The 15,350-nt window shown below is 40.5% G+C and overlaps 1 protein-coding gene across 2 annotated transcripts in view; it reads left to right on the forward strand.

The window, feature by feature from the left end:
• The window catches only part of antxr2a (ANTXR cell adhesion molecule 2a), a 96,578-nt gene that overhangs the window by 61,374 nt on the left and 19,854 nt on the right, over positions 1-15,350 (forward strand). The window contains exons 15-18 of one of the 2 annotated variants that reach the window (XM_061816518.1): positions 1,390-1,479; positions 3,644-3,817; positions 4,650-4,730; positions 6,884-8,434. In XM_061816518.1, coding sequence (XP_061672502.1) covers positions 1,390-1,479; positions 3,644-3,817; positions 4,650-4,730; positions 6,884-6,919 — 381 coding nt within the window. In that variant the 3' untranslated portion in view covers positions 6,920-8,434. Of the gene's footprint in view, positions 1-1,389; positions 1,480-3,643; positions 3,818-4,649; positions 4,731-6,883; positions 8,435-15,350 lie in introns of those variants that run through there. The other variant, XM_061816517.1, reaches the window with a different exon arrangement.

Here is a 15,350-nt window from a genome sequence, read left to right on the forward strand (position 1 = left end):
ACTGGAAGAGCATGCAAAAAGAGGCGGGGCTGGGATTTGAAACCTGGACCTCAGAACCGTGAGGCCAACCACCTAACCAAATGGGCCATCGTGCCTAATGGGTACTGATTTAGTGTAATTCATTTACTTTATTGTAATCAAATTACTTCACACACTCCAAAAATGTTGTGCATGATTTGATAGAACACTGTGACTTTACGTACAACCATTCGGGCTAGCACTAGCTTCCCAGGCTAGATAACGTTTGGTTGCCTGCTTGGGAGCCGTATCGTATTAAAAGTATGTGAAAATAACTCAAGCAATTTGTGAATAAATGTCCTCTTCCGAGCATCAATGACCGCCACACATTTTTCCTGATCCCCCCCCCCCGCCCCACACGCACACACACACACACACACACACACACACAATACATATGCACAAGATACATTTGAGTTAAAAAGATAAAGCCCAGTGATCATAAATGATGGGATGAGGCGGTATCGGGATACAAAATTTCATTGCAGTAGTCTGACATAGTGCAATCATGAAAGACCAATTTGTCTTGTCTGATCCAGGCCTGATCAGCATAGAATGCGAATTATCAAATGATACTAATCAAGCCAATCAGATTGGTGTATAGTCTAGTTTCAAGCAAGGGTTAGCGATTCTAATTAGTTTAAAACCAAAGTTAGGTTTGCAATTTGGTTTGCTGCCCTGGGTTGTGATTTGAAAGAAGGATTAGGGTTTTAAAACAGGATTAAAGTTACAAGGGGTTAGAGTTTCCAATTAGGGTTTAAACCCACTGTTACGGTTTCAAAAAAAGGAAAAAAAAATTGAAATTAGGGTTTCAAATTAGCCTTTCAAGCCTTTGTTAGGTTTTTAACTTAGGGATTCAAGACAGTTAGGGTTTCAAACATATGTTAGGGTTTCAAATTCGCATTTGAACTCCGGTTTCGGATTTGAAAAAGCGATTACGATTTCATTGTAAGGTTTTTAGACGACGTGAGGGGAAGTGTCAGGTTTTCAAGCAAGGGTTAGGGTTTCAAATTCAGATAAACAGCCAAGCTAATATATTTTATCTTATCTTTTCAAGCCTGTTTTAGATTTCACATCAGGATTAAGATTGGGTTAAGAAGGGTTGGGGTTTGAAATTACAATTTCACGACCGGTTTGGGATTTCATAGTAACGTTTTGAGACAAGGTGAGGATTTCAAATTTTGTTTTCAAGACACAGTTTAAAGTTAAGTTAGGGTTTCAATTTCAGGTTAAAGTTGGACATTGGGGTTTTAAGTCAGGGTGAAGGTTTCACTCAAGGGTTAGGTTTTCAAAGAGGATTTGAACCCTCTCTTTTATCGTACAATAAGAAGATTACGTGGAGTGTAAATATATGTAATTATTCCATTTCAGGAGCCTGAGCCAGTGGGCAAAAAGAAATGGCCAACTGTGGATGCATCTTACTACGGAGGACGAGGAGCAGGAGGCATCAAACGCATGGAGGTCAAGCAGTGCAAAATACAGCTGCAGTACACCCTGCAACAAGATACTTTCTTCCTTCCTTCTCCTGTTGCTCTTCGTTTGTTCCTTATCCTCTTCTTTTTCTCCTTTGTCCTCATGCTCTTCATCCTCCTCTTCCTTCTCATCTAATCTTTCTCATTTCCCTCTTCTTCCTCCTTCTCCTGTTGCACTTTCTCCTCGTGTTCCTCATCCTCTTTCTCATTGCTCTCACTCTTTCTCCTCCATCTCATGATTTTTGTCCTTCCCCCTTCTCTTCCTCTCTCCTCTTAATCTTCTTTCTCCTTCCTCCTCCTTTTACTACTCTTACGCCTTCACTTGGTCTTCATCTTCCTCCATCTCTTCTTTTTACTCTGCTTCCTACTTCCCTTCCTCCTCTTGCTCTCCATCATTCAGTCCTCCCTTTCTCGTATTTTTTTCCATCTCCACCTCCTTCTTCACATGCTCCTCTCCCTTCTCCTGTTGCTCTTTCATCCTCTTCCTCATATTCTTTGCCACCTCATTTCCCTCTTCCTCATTCTCCTACCTCCTCTGATTAATCCTCCTTTTTGTCTTTCGGCTGCATTTTGTTCATCCTCCTTCCTTCCCTTCCTCCTTCAGTGGCTCATCCTCTCTTCCTCCACCTCTTCCTCATTCTCTTCCTGCTTCTCTTCCTCCCTGTCCTCCGCTACTTCCTCTTCCTTATTGTTTGTCCTTCTCTTCCTCCTCTTTTTGCTCTTCTTCCTCATGGTCATTCCCCCTTCTCTGCTGTTTTTCCTCCACCAACCTATTCTTCCTTCTCATATTCCTCCTGCTTTTCCTCCTCTTTTCATTCTTCCTATTCTTCACCCCCTCATCCTCCTCTTCTTGTTCTTCTTTTTTTCTTCGTCCAGTTGTTCTCCTTTCGCCTCTTCCTTCAACCATCCAATCAGATGTTTGAACAGTAGAATATCTTCAAAAAAAGTTACCTCATCTAAAAGTCATGTTCTCAATATTAAAGTCAGGTGTATTGTCGTGTAACCTTAATGCAGGTCAACATAAAAGCGCTTACGCTTGTTTTTCCAACGACCCTCTGTCCGTGTGTCAATCTGCATGTTGACAACTCTGACGTGACAGGCTGTCCTTCATCTTTCCGTCGTAATGCCGTCACGTCATGTCTGCTGTCAACATGTCCGCCTCCTCCTCTACCTATCTAAGTCATCACAGGGTTTTCCCAGCATCATCGGGGAGTGCGTACCTCTTTGCACATTTCCCCCGTGAGGACAGCGTAGAAGGGAACACTTGATACCTTGCTTCTAGTCTTAGCGTAGTGTCTTTATAAGCTATGTCATTTCACGTCTGTGAAGATAGCAGCTAACGGTGAGGGCGACCTGCACAGAATATAAATGGTGAATAAGTTGTGCCAGCTTGATTCTGTGCGTCTCATTTCTGCATGGAATATACATGCTTCAAGGATTTTACAGCGCAGACATGATTGAATACCCAAAGTGGAATGAAAAATTATTTTCCCTCCTCACAATTATATTTTATTTTATTTTTTGGATAGTTTCCGCTTGAGGACCTACGGTGCCATAAGAACTATTTGCCCTCCTCTCAATTTTTCTCCATCGTACCCCCAAATTCAAAGCTACCTGGGGCTTTGTGTAAAAGTCCTGATACCCCCCCACCCTCCAACACACACAGACAATACAATGGAACGGCGTATTGTAGATCCACCCATAAGTCAAAATACCTTTTTGTGTTAAAATCGAGCCTTTTTGTGAGCAAAATGTTTTTTACTGGTGAAGATATCACCAAAACAAAAAAAAAACATGTGAATATCTAGAATATTAATGATGAAATATAGTCATTTAACTCAAAATATAGTTTTCTTGCTGGACCAATCAATAATTCAATAAAAGTTTATTTACATTTATTTCAAACATTGATATGCATCTGTAAGTGCTCTATTAAAGCCTTTGTAATATGTTTTTTACTTCAAGGTAAAACACAACATAATAACCATAGTCTGGTGTAGCTTTTTGTGACCATGTGTTATGTTCTGATGAAAGCATGTTACTTTTTGTGCTAATATGGTCAAATGTACATTTTTCTGCACAAATAGATTGGGTTAATGTGGTACTGCTTTACCTAAACGTTCTGAGTGCCTTACCGCTTCTCTTACATGCAGGTGCGCTGGGGTGAGAAGGGTTCCACAGAAGAGGGCGCCCGTTTGGAAAAGGCCAAGAATGCTGTCGTGTCCATGCCCGAGGATGCCGAGGAGCCCATGGTGAAGCGGCCCACTCCCAAACCCGCCGCCTCTTCTTTCCACCGAAGGGACAACAAGTGGTACACACCCATTAAGGTGAATCATTTTTACTTGTGGGTTTGGTAAAGATTTTGGAACAGAACTATTAGCTAAGTTCTCAGAGCATTGAATTGATTGCAACTGGACAGTTTTGTTTGTCTTACATGCTGTTTCACCTGTCACCCAAGCAAGCTTCATCAGTTCATGCAACCAGGCTTAGTTAGGCTGCACTAGACTGTTATATGGAAAATGCTTCTAGATGCACCAATTTAGAGGCATGCTCCACACCACATATGGTATCATTCTTTTGGAATGCAAAAAAAGGGGGGAGAGCCATGAAGCCGGCTGCCCGAGAGCCCATTGTCAGTCCACCAGGGTCGTTTGGTGGAAACTCCCTCAATAATATTGGTTGTGAAGTTACATAACAATCAAGAAGGTGCTGTTTGTTGGAGGCAGGTTTGTACATTCTGGAAAGGGAAGACAGATGGTTTGAAAGAGGGTGAGAGATTGCACGACTACTCCACAGCCACTTCACAATTGAATGGAAATTTAACGAGGGAGTTTCCGCCCAACAACTGATGGACTGACAATGGACTCTTGACCAGGACACTTAATGCCTCTCCCCCTTTTTTGCATTCCAAAAGAATTATAAAATATGTGGTGTACTGCATCCTTCAAAGTTAGACACAAGTAGTTGAGTTTTCCACAGAAACACTGGCTTGTGTGTCCGAACGGTGTCGTGCTGCGTGAAATGATGAAGCTTGCTTGGATGAGAGACAAAGCATCTTTTAAAACAGACATTGACTCAATACCCTGAGAATAAAATGGAGTGGATGATTGAGAATATTCACAGGCACACAAGAGCTAAGCAATAATGTTTTGCTTTCAGGGTCGTCTAGATGCTTTGTGGGCTTTATTGCGACGGCAGTATGATCGAGTATCCCTCATGCGGCCCACCTCTGCTGATAAGGTATTTCAGAGTAAAAGCTTTTGAGATTTTGTCAGTGAACCTATTGATTTTCCCCATTATTCCTTTGAAGATACTTGAGCTTGTTGGGTCCTCCGGTAACATCTTTTGTCTTAAAAGGTTATACGTTGCCATTATTGTTAAAAATGGCAAATAAAAATGATTGTAGTGCAAATAGCTTAGTTCCTGGTATGAAAGCCTCTTTTTGCTATTAAAACGCTACATTTGTTTCCAAAAAGGTTGGATTTCACCACAAAAATATTTGGCTAGAAAAACTGCTTTTTCCGTACAATTTTTGATTTTAGCTTAAAATCGAATATCCTGTGATATTTTGCAGACTGTTTGACCACAAAAACATTATATTTTACCTTTACATGCTACAATTTCCCATTAAAATTATATTTTTGCTCAAACAGACGAGTTTCTAATTTGAATGTCATATTTTGCTATTGAAACTATTTGGTCACAAAAATGATCCATTTGACCACAAAAACATTTTCGCATCAAAAGTCTATACTTTACCATTTATTTAAAGATTTCAGTTCAATCAATCACATGCAATTAGCCAGAGTCAGTGACACATCTCTATCTAAGACGAGGTGGATGATGCTATCACCATCATGCTATATACCCACCAGAAGTGTTTTGGGCATTTCATTCAACATGATCACATAGAAACTCAATGCAGTTCGCGCGGAAAGATGCGAATCCATGTGAGGAGGTGCAAATGAGGCAGTCACATGGAAATTCGCCTCCTTTGCCTAAATTCTCAAAAATGGGAAGAGCTGAACTTGCTTGGGAATTAACGTTGGTGCCTCGTGAAGGGGAACCCCTGCCCCTTACCGAGTTTACAGCGCTAATCAAGTGCATTTACTTTCAAAGTGTAGTAATATGTCACGCAAGCAAACTGAGGACATGAGGCGATCTTTTGCATCCGGTGGGTACGTAGCATCAGACTGTCACATGAGCTTGGATGCAAGACGTGAGACTAGTACCTGTTCATGACCGCCAGTTCTCAAGTTTGTCTGTTCTTGTTGGCTGCCGGTTCAGCTTTCTGACTTTATCCCACACCTGGGAATTCTGCCAGCTCAAGGTTGCCTGTTGCTATAGCTGTTAGACCTGCTAAAACTGTGATTCTGCTCTAAAGTTAACTCTGTGTATTTCCCGTTTTCACTTTTCTGCTTTCTGATTAAGGTATTTACGGATTTTTTTTTATGGCTTAAGAAATACATACATACATACAAGGTAAGGCTTTTCCTCACCTGCTGTCTGTGAATTACTCACCATTGCATCGTTAGGCCAAGATCAAGTTATCCATAAAGCCTGACCCCTTGACTTTGAAGTGTGAAGTAATTGCTCTTTAGTTCAGTGAAGGCTGGCTTTGATTTGACCTGTCACAGTTGATGGGCAATGGGTTAAAATCTTTCCCAACTTTTCTGGTGTATTTGGTCGAAACGCACTTTTTTATTTTCAGCAAAAACAAACATCATGCTCTGATAAGAGTCTTTCAAGGCAAAGGCAATTTTTGTGATTTAATACAGCCTTTTTGTGATCAAGTGTTCTAATGACTCTCAAATTACATTTACGCTGGAAATGGGCTTTTAAGAAAAATGTTAATTTTTATGCCACAATAAAATGGTTTTGTGGTCAAATACAGCCATTTTGTGAGCGTTTTAATAGCAAATTAAACATTTACATCAAAGTTAGTCCATTTGAGCAAATTAAAATATTTTTAATGGAAAAATATGAACTTTAAATGGTCTAATGTAGCCTTTGTACTCTAATCTAATGTGATGTAGTCAAATTTTATGCTCTAATGTAGCCTTTCTATGAGGAAATACATGTTTTTATGACAAAAGAAAAACCCTCACATTTACATGAAGGCCAGCATGTTTTTTTTTTGTTTTTTTTTTTTTTTTTAACACAAAATGAGCCAAAGGGGAGTGAGTCATTCAACTGTGTGGATGAACTACTTCTTTTCTAAAATTAGACAGCAGTAAATTCTAAACAAGTGAAGCTGGGTGAGATTAACCAAAAATGACTTTAGGCCAGTCTGACCTGCTGTATGTGTAACTCTTAAAATAAATGACTAGACGATAAAAGCAAAGAACAATAGTTCTAAACTACAATTGCTAATTTGTCCCCCGTCTTAACAGGAGATCTTAAAAAGCAGCAGACATACAATGGCATAGCGGATTGTGGTCAACGGCAGACATTGGAGCAACAAAAAACAAACCACAGAAACCGACTTATCTAGATGTCAAAGGGAGATGTTGAACAACCCAAACCTGCTTTCATCTTCTTTTTTTTCCTAAAAAAATGTTTTGAAGAGAAAATGTTTTCCATTCAAATGTAGTTACTTTGTATTTGTAGTGTCTTAATTGCAAAATTATCCCATTTACACCAAAATAATAGCTGCAGAAATCCATCATCCATCTGTTCTCTGAACCAATTATCCGCACTGGGGTCGCGGGTGTGCTGAGGCCTATCCCATCTGATTTAGGGTGAGAGGCACAGTACACCCAGAACTTCCAGCCAATCGCATGGCACATATAAACGAACAACCACTCACACTCATTTTCACACAATCATTTTACTGTTAGAGAGCAAACAAACTCGTTTGTATTATTTCATTCCCCACACCCAATGAGAAATGATTAAAGAATCAATCCGGAATCACGTAGAATCGGATACATGGGCGGTATCGATAATGGAATCAAATAATTAAATGATCAATTCCCATCCGTATTGCTTGTAGAGATTTAAGAAAGTTCGCCGTCTGTGTCACTGCCCCCCAGCCGTCCCACAATGCATTGAAACCCCGCCCGGCACCTCGCACCCGCACTCATTACAGTTAATGGTGTGGATAAGGTGGTACTCGGTGTTGTTGGCGAGAGCATTTTTGGATGGTGAACGGGAACCCTCCTGGTTCGTGAATGTTTGAAGTTCTTGGGTACTCGTACGTCAAGCATTCATCTACTGGGTAGGGTTGCCCCACTCCGTTCTGATGAAAATCGCCTGTAAAAGCCCAACGTTAACTGCCTCAAAATATTGCATGGTCTATTGAGGAAGTTTCACGAAATATCAGTTTAGGTTTTTTTTTTTTTTCACTCCAACGTGATGATTCCATAGCATCCCTTTGCAGTTGGCTGTCAAAAGTAGGACTGGGGGGCAGCTTTTGATGGCGGACAGGAATCCTCCTGGGTCATGAATCATTCAGCCAGCGTTTCCTGGGGTATTCGTACAGGTGTAAGGAAGCAAGTTGTCACCAACATCTGTTCGGCACGGGTCACCGTCCTCCAACCGGTCCCACAGTGGAATAAACACCCCACAGTTCCCTTTTCTGCCCCCCCACATTCACTTAGTTACACAGTTGAATTCTGTGCCACTGCCCTGAGCCACTGCTGCATGTTCCAGTCGATGCAGACGAGCAAGACAAAAAATGAGAGGGAAACAGTTTTTTTTTTTTTCCGGGGGTCTCACATTTAGTGCCTGAGGGCCTTCGACACCAAAGGTAGGCGGCGGCGGAGCGGGGGGCATCCACAGCTGTGGTGCCGAACTCGCCCCAGGCACAAATAAAGAGATTTGATGCGTTTTGACTGTGTTGTCGGGCAAGCGCTGGGAACCAGGGAGGCACTTCAGAGCCAACTTGGTGCTCGCAACATCTGCCGCCAAGTTTTTCGTGGGATCGGCTGGGGACGGCAGGTAGAGCAAGATGGCGGGATTGGTCAAGATATGGGGGGACAGTAAGGGGGGCATTCTTATTCTTGCAGCCCCCCCCCAGCAGCTGTGCGTTCAAACATGGCAGTCTTCTCCCCCCCACCCACCCCCCACCCCAACGTCGTCTGACAGGAAGCCAGGCGCGAGTAGGCGAGCTGCGACGAAACAGGCGGACTTGTTCTGGGTGTGTGTGTGTGTGTGTGTGTGTGTGTGTGTGTGTGTGTGTGTGTGTGTGTGTGTGTGTGTGTGTGTGCTTCCAGTTGGATTTCCATTTGTTCCTCTCGCTTCGCATCTGTTCCTCACCAGGGGAACGAGTAGGCTGAGTGCTGGTGGAGGTTAATGGTACGAGCTGCTGGACTTCCACGCTGCTAAAATGTCGTACTTTGTGTGTACATTAGTATCTGTATGTGGGAAATGTCTTCATGTAATACTTTTTTTTTTTTTATACAAAAGTAGCACTCAGGTCAGATTTTTTTTTTTTGCATGTTTTTTTTTTTTGGCGCTTGCTCTGCTACTCTTGTTCGTGAAGTAGACATGATACGCCGTGAAAGTTTCACATCATCATTCCAGTGACCAAAATTCAAAATAGCGAAAACCATGAGTAATTGATGGTTCTACTGTAGTTGTCTGTATGAATAGATAAATGATGATCTCAAAACATATTAAAACCATTTCAAAAGCATCTTAGAGGTTTACCCTTCAAAATGCAAAGCTCAATTTGACTCTGAGTGATTTGACTTTGGGGGGGAGGAAATGCACTGGATTTGGAATACCCTCCCCCTAAAAAAACATTCAGAGGTTCTAGGTGTTATTTCCTCATTATTTTTGTGCTCTCCAGCAAAAGAACATGACTCATGCTGCAAGATGTGACTAAAAAAATCTGAGGAAAAGCCTATGACAACAGCTGAGCTTTATTTGAGGTTAATCAGAGGCACTTAAACTGATGGCAGGCAATTCTTGACTCAAATCTGTTTGAGTTTGATTAGTTATATTTGAACACAGCTTCATCCCAATTTTGAAAGTATCGGACTTGTGCAAACACACTATATCTATAGTTTTTTGTTTTTCTTCCCCTCCAGAGCATATTTTTCAATTGAGTTGTACCGGTCAATAATTCATTACCAACCCGATGCTGGTGGGGTATGATTTTATGGTGTCCAATTAACATCAACATAAACGTGATAAATTATATCTCGTCGCTGTCAGGCAGTCTCCTCACATCTCCAGAATTTCTACTTTTGACTTGGTATTACTGTAACTTTAATTGATATCATATACTTTTGTACACCAAGAGCAACATAGCACAACCCAAAAATCATGTTTACTCGCACAGTGCATCCAGACTTTCAATCTTGAGGTGACATAATGCAGCATAGCTTCCAAAGAGTGAGGGGATAAGTGGAATTTTGCGACACATCACATATTTCAAGTGTCCAAGACAGGGTGCAGACATGGGCTACAAATGAATCCGATCCTAGGCTTCTACAGAGAGCCAGACTAGGACCTATGGTGTTTTATAGGGCATAGACCAGGGCCAGGGCCTTTATCCATGAATAAAAATGAGAATGGGGAAATTTACCAGAATGGGCTGCTTCATGTGATTGGGTTAGCATATTTTTGCTTAAAATTTGGTGAAGCGGCTTATGGTTCATCTCCTACGTTTGCATGTCAACTATTGTAAGTTTGTGATCTTTTTGTTTTTCTTTTTACATTTTGCAGCACTCTAGCCTGGTCTGTGGTCTCCAGACGCTTTATTAGCCGCACCGCTGCAGTTTAGTAGCAATTAGCCACGTTAATTACGGAATGTCACGGTCCCTGATCCGGAGGCGCATGATAAGATGGCTTGTTTACTTTCCAATAAAAGCCTTTTATGGGGAAATTACTGCAATGTGGGCTTCACACAAAGGTGCGTGCTCTAAACATCTCACCGGCTTTGAGGCTATCTCTTGTGTTTTTGTTGTACGTCAACTCTTTCTTTGAGCATTAGTATTAGCATATAGTCTCCTTACACGTGTAGCTAGCTATCTAAAGACGTAATTGGTATTTTTAAGATGTCATTTGGAACTGTAGCCTCTTTTAGTACCACTGTTGTCACACTCTAAGACAAAAGCAAAAGGCATGAAAAGCTGCATCTGTAAGCGCTTGGTGCTAACAGAAGAGTAGCCAGCAAAAGTTTGCATTCAAAGTTGGGATAATTTATATCCAGGCTGAACGAGAGCTTGAAATATTTAGAGGCTATTAGTAGTTGGAATAGTAGTGTTAATGGACTTTCCGCCAATAATGAGCATTTCATGCTGATCGGCTTTGTCATAATTTGCAGATACGATCAATGATGTTGTTAAAATAATAATATAATATATTCAATAAAGTTATTTGAAAAATTTGCTGCCGGCATCAGACAGACAACATGTAATGCCCAGATCAAACTACAAGACAAATTTGGACTTTTGCGATTGCACTATGTCAGATTACTGCAATAAAATCTTGTATTCTGATACCACGGCATCACATTTTTTACAATCATTGTGCTTTATCTTTTCAACTCAATTGCAATCTGATACGCTCGTTACCGTGGGGATGACAACATGAGTGGATCACACGGACTGTATTACAAAAGAAAAGGGGGGAAAATGTGTTAGTTGTCACAGGAGCTCAGGACGGGAGATGACATTCATGAAGGCTTGCTTGAGGTATGTTCATGTACTTTTAATATAGTATAGATTGCAAGCAGGCAATAAAATGTTGTGTAGCCAAGCAAGCTAGTGCTAGGATTAACAGTTATGCGTAAATATCCAGGCGTTCTGCCAAATCATACTGTAAAGTTTTGCTGTGGGCGAAGTATTTTAATTACTCAGTACAATTAAGTAATTCAATTACACTAAGTAAGGACCCATTATATATGTCATGTTGTAGTGTTTGTTTGACCTGACCAATGAGAATACATGATCTGACCTGAGCAGTGATTTCCAACCTTTCTGGAGCCAAGACACTTACTTCACTATTAAAAAAATTCTCATGGCACACCAACAAACAAAAATGTCACGAAAAGTAGATACATTAATTACTGTATGTACGAACTGCCATTTAATAGAAGACCGTGAATTTGTTCTGTCTGTCGCGGTTCCTCGCTGGTATAAATAGATGACCAAAGATACGTTATTTATTGTAAATAATATATATTTTATTATTTATATATATTTTAGAGTACACAAGTAAATACAGTAAATGAACTGGTCTTCTTGTGATTGGATTGGAGATTGACTGTTTTTTTTATGTATTGTGGAATAGACATTTGTCCCCTTGGGTCCCCCACCTTTCTCTCCCCTCTCCTGGTGAAATGCGCCCGTTATTGCTCGTGGCGGGTGCTTAACATGGGTTCGCTTTTGGAAGATTGGGACCTTTTTTTCAGTTGGCACGTAGGCCCTGTGTTTGGTTCTGTTGGTAGTTGGGGCCCCTGTTGTTTCCGGGTCTGGCGGTGGGGCGCGCTGGGTTCGGGGTTTGGGGGGATGACCATGGGGGGGTGTGGTCTGGTAACCGCTAGGGGACTGCCCTGACTCCTGAGGAATGACCCCCCCAGGCTGGGTCCCAATCAAGATAGGCTCACTGACATGGCCATCCATTCCTGAATATGCCGGCTCAGCAACTCCGTACACCAGTTGACTAACATGCACTTATATGGTGTTCATTCAGTAATAAGTTCCATACACACGTTATAGGTGTGAATTGCTTCTGCTGGAAGAACAATAACAGAGGTTATATTGATATATCGACTCACATGTTCTTACAAGGGTTTAGAGATTATAAAAGGATCCCACCATGCCACTCGTCAGTACCACTGCCTTTTCTCATTTTCATGTTCAGAAAACCAACAACACCCAGCATTGATTACACAGTATAAACACTTAAGGCTGTGCAATTGGGCAATTTTTTGAAAGGGGTGTGCTTAAAAAAAAATAAAATAGCAGTGTGGGGTTCAAACAATGAGGTCATCGATTTTGTGAAAAACAGGTGTGAATCAGGTGGCCCCTATTGAACGATGAAGCCAGCACTTGTTGAACATGCATTTCTCCTTGAAAGCCTGAGGAAAACTGGTCGTTCAACATTGTTCAGAAGAACAGCATACTTTGATTAAAAGTTTGATTGGAGAGGGGAAACCTTATAAAGAGGTGCAAAATATTGTGGGCTACTCAGCTAAATGGCTAGTATTTTTTTCATTTCTTATGTTTAAAGGGTATTAAACCCCTAACCACGCACATTATAAACTTTTCTTAGATCCTAATTCAGGCCAAAACATTTATTTGAGAAATAAATATGTAAACCCCCTTCCATCCGTTTTCTTCCGCTTTATCCAGGACTGGATATAAACATTTTCCTGTTAACAGAAAGATATAACAGCTTTTATAAATAACAAATATAATTGTAGTGAGCAATTTATTATTTTGGACACAAAAGAAATTATTTATAGCGACTCAGGCTTATTTTACAGTTCTTCCGGCCAGTAGGCGCAGCTTTGCTGTAGCATCCTTGGTGCAGGTGTCTTTGCGTGTAAAAAACATAGCTATGGGTCATTTTTTGTGCATTTTATTTCTTCTGGGTGAGAATATTCTTATAAACAGACATGCCACCTTCAATTACTTTTGAGAACTGAAGCCGCGATGCTTTGTGCGGGTGCGCCAAAACGCCGTGGGGCCTGCCGGCCGCCCCCGGTACTTAGGGCTTCCGTTCGCGGCAGCCCCCGAACCCTGGGCTCAGCGCAGTTCGCTGAAGGTCAATCAATATCCTCCATACCAAGTGTTCTGTACAGTAAAGAATGCGTTCGGATTTCCTAATTTACATAATTGTTCAATGCTAGCAAAGTGGCATTTTTTTGTGCTCAAGAGAAAGATGTGGACACAAGTGTTGGGAAAGTGGAGGAGGACAGTGGAGTGCAGGACCGCTGTTTTGGCACAACATGTCAGCACAATGCGTCACCCGAAATGCTGCGGGGGCCGCCGGACCTTAAAATCTCTTGGCTAATCGGGATGCAGACCACGATGCGGGGTTTCCCGTAGCGTATCAGGATACAGAACAAAATGTGCATTCATACGCTGTAAAAAAACTGTTTTAAAAAAAAGCCTGGTACACTGTCAAAAAACTTACAGAAAAACCATAGCAACGCCGCATAAAGTGAACCGTTTTGTAGCGAGGGAACATTGTACTGTGTATTATGCTGTCCCCCGGTGGCCAAAGTGCAAAAGAGTATCCCATTGTCTGTTGATTTGGAGTACCAAACTGGTTTTTAAATTTTTAAAGTTGATTATATTGTTATTACAAGGTCTTTTTATGACATACAACACTAGTTATATTTGTATTATTTTAAAAAACTAATTAGTTTAATGATAATAATTTAAATGTTGTGTAATAGAGGAAACAGCATTTTCATTCATTTCAAAGGTGAAAGTTGGTCTAAGATACGAGTGATTTGAGTGGTCAGGGAATGAATGAACATCTTGAAATGTTTCTTCATTGAAGCGGCTGTAAACAAACCACTAATCGTGACTTGAGAAGTAAGTGAAAATGTGTTTGAGCCTTGACTCCCATTCTTATTGTTTCCCAATAATGCATCTTGAACGACTAGCTCCATCACTGCAATGCGCTAGCGGTGCGGGAAGCCCTGGGCCTCATTAGTTGTTTGAGTGGAGCTGGGCCTCATTAGTTCTATCAGTGGATGTCCTCGTTACCGCTAACAAGTAGCCAGCTGACAGCTCCATTCCGTCCCCCTCCAGTGCCCCCTCCTGCCTGTGTCGTGACAGCTTTAACCACGGTGGAAATAGCAGGCAACCATTTACGAGCAGCGACCGCTCCCTCTTAACCAGATGACTTCTTTTTACATGAAGCTAGCAAAAGTAGGGCAGATGTCTCTGTGACTGGTTGTAAACTCGATAATGACCGCCACGTTAATCCTACCCCCTGCCTGCCTCCTCTCCTGCTCCGGACCTGGCTGGTAACAGGATTAACCTCATAAAGCAGGAAGCCTCTTGTTATTGCTGAATGCCGACTGAATGACGTGACAAAGCTTAGTGTAGCAAATTAAAAGAATACTGCTAAACAAAAAGACCACAAGATGTTAGCGCTCATGCTAATTAATGCTAATGCCAACAGCTATTTTGTACCAAATCAAGTCAGGTTGAGCTATGATTTGGAAATCTGCTTCACCCTGTCGCTTGGGATAAAATTTACTCTACATACAGTACATGGTATTTTTTTCATTATTGTTTTTACTGTTCCAATGAGGAATTTTGCATTTTCAAAGGTAGAAATGAAACATTGTAAAATACATTTAAAAGTAAAAAAAAAAAAAAAAAAGGTTCAAAATTAGAAGGAATTAAAAATTGAATAAAATAAAATGAAATCGTGTGTTCTAGATTACAGAAACAGAATTGAATTTTAAAAAGTCAATTAAAAATTTAAACTACAAACTTTACAGTAAAATGGAAATTCAAAATACAACAATTAAAAAAACAAATTCAAATAAAAGGAAGAATAAAATTCAAATTGTATTCAAAATAATTAAATTAAGTTAATTCAATTTAAAATAATCCAAATCAAATTATTTTTTAGGAGGTAAAAAAATGAACCTTAACACTTGAAAAACTAAACATGAAAACATCTGAACAATACGATAAGTACAGTAAATTCAAAATAACAAATCCAATGAAATTGAAAAGATGAAAGACAAATTTGGAGACAAATTCTAAATGACAAAGTACATTCAATCCTAATTAGTTTTAATTAACATAAAATTCAAAATACATTATTCAATTTCCTGTTTCATGAGTTTTCATTTGCTCTCTAGATTATTATTCTTATTTTATATTATGCATCTTTACTGTGCCTTAAATTATTGCCGTCTTGTAAGTATTT

This window comes from Syngnathoides biaculeatus, chromosome 4 (assembly GCF_019802595.1).
Source record: "Syngnathoides biaculeatus isolate LvHL_M chromosome 4, ASM1980259v1, whole genome shotgun sequence".
Lineage (NCBI taxonomy): Eukaryota > Metazoa > Chordata > Actinopteri > Syngnathiformes > Syngnathidae > Syngnathoides > Syngnathoides biaculeatus.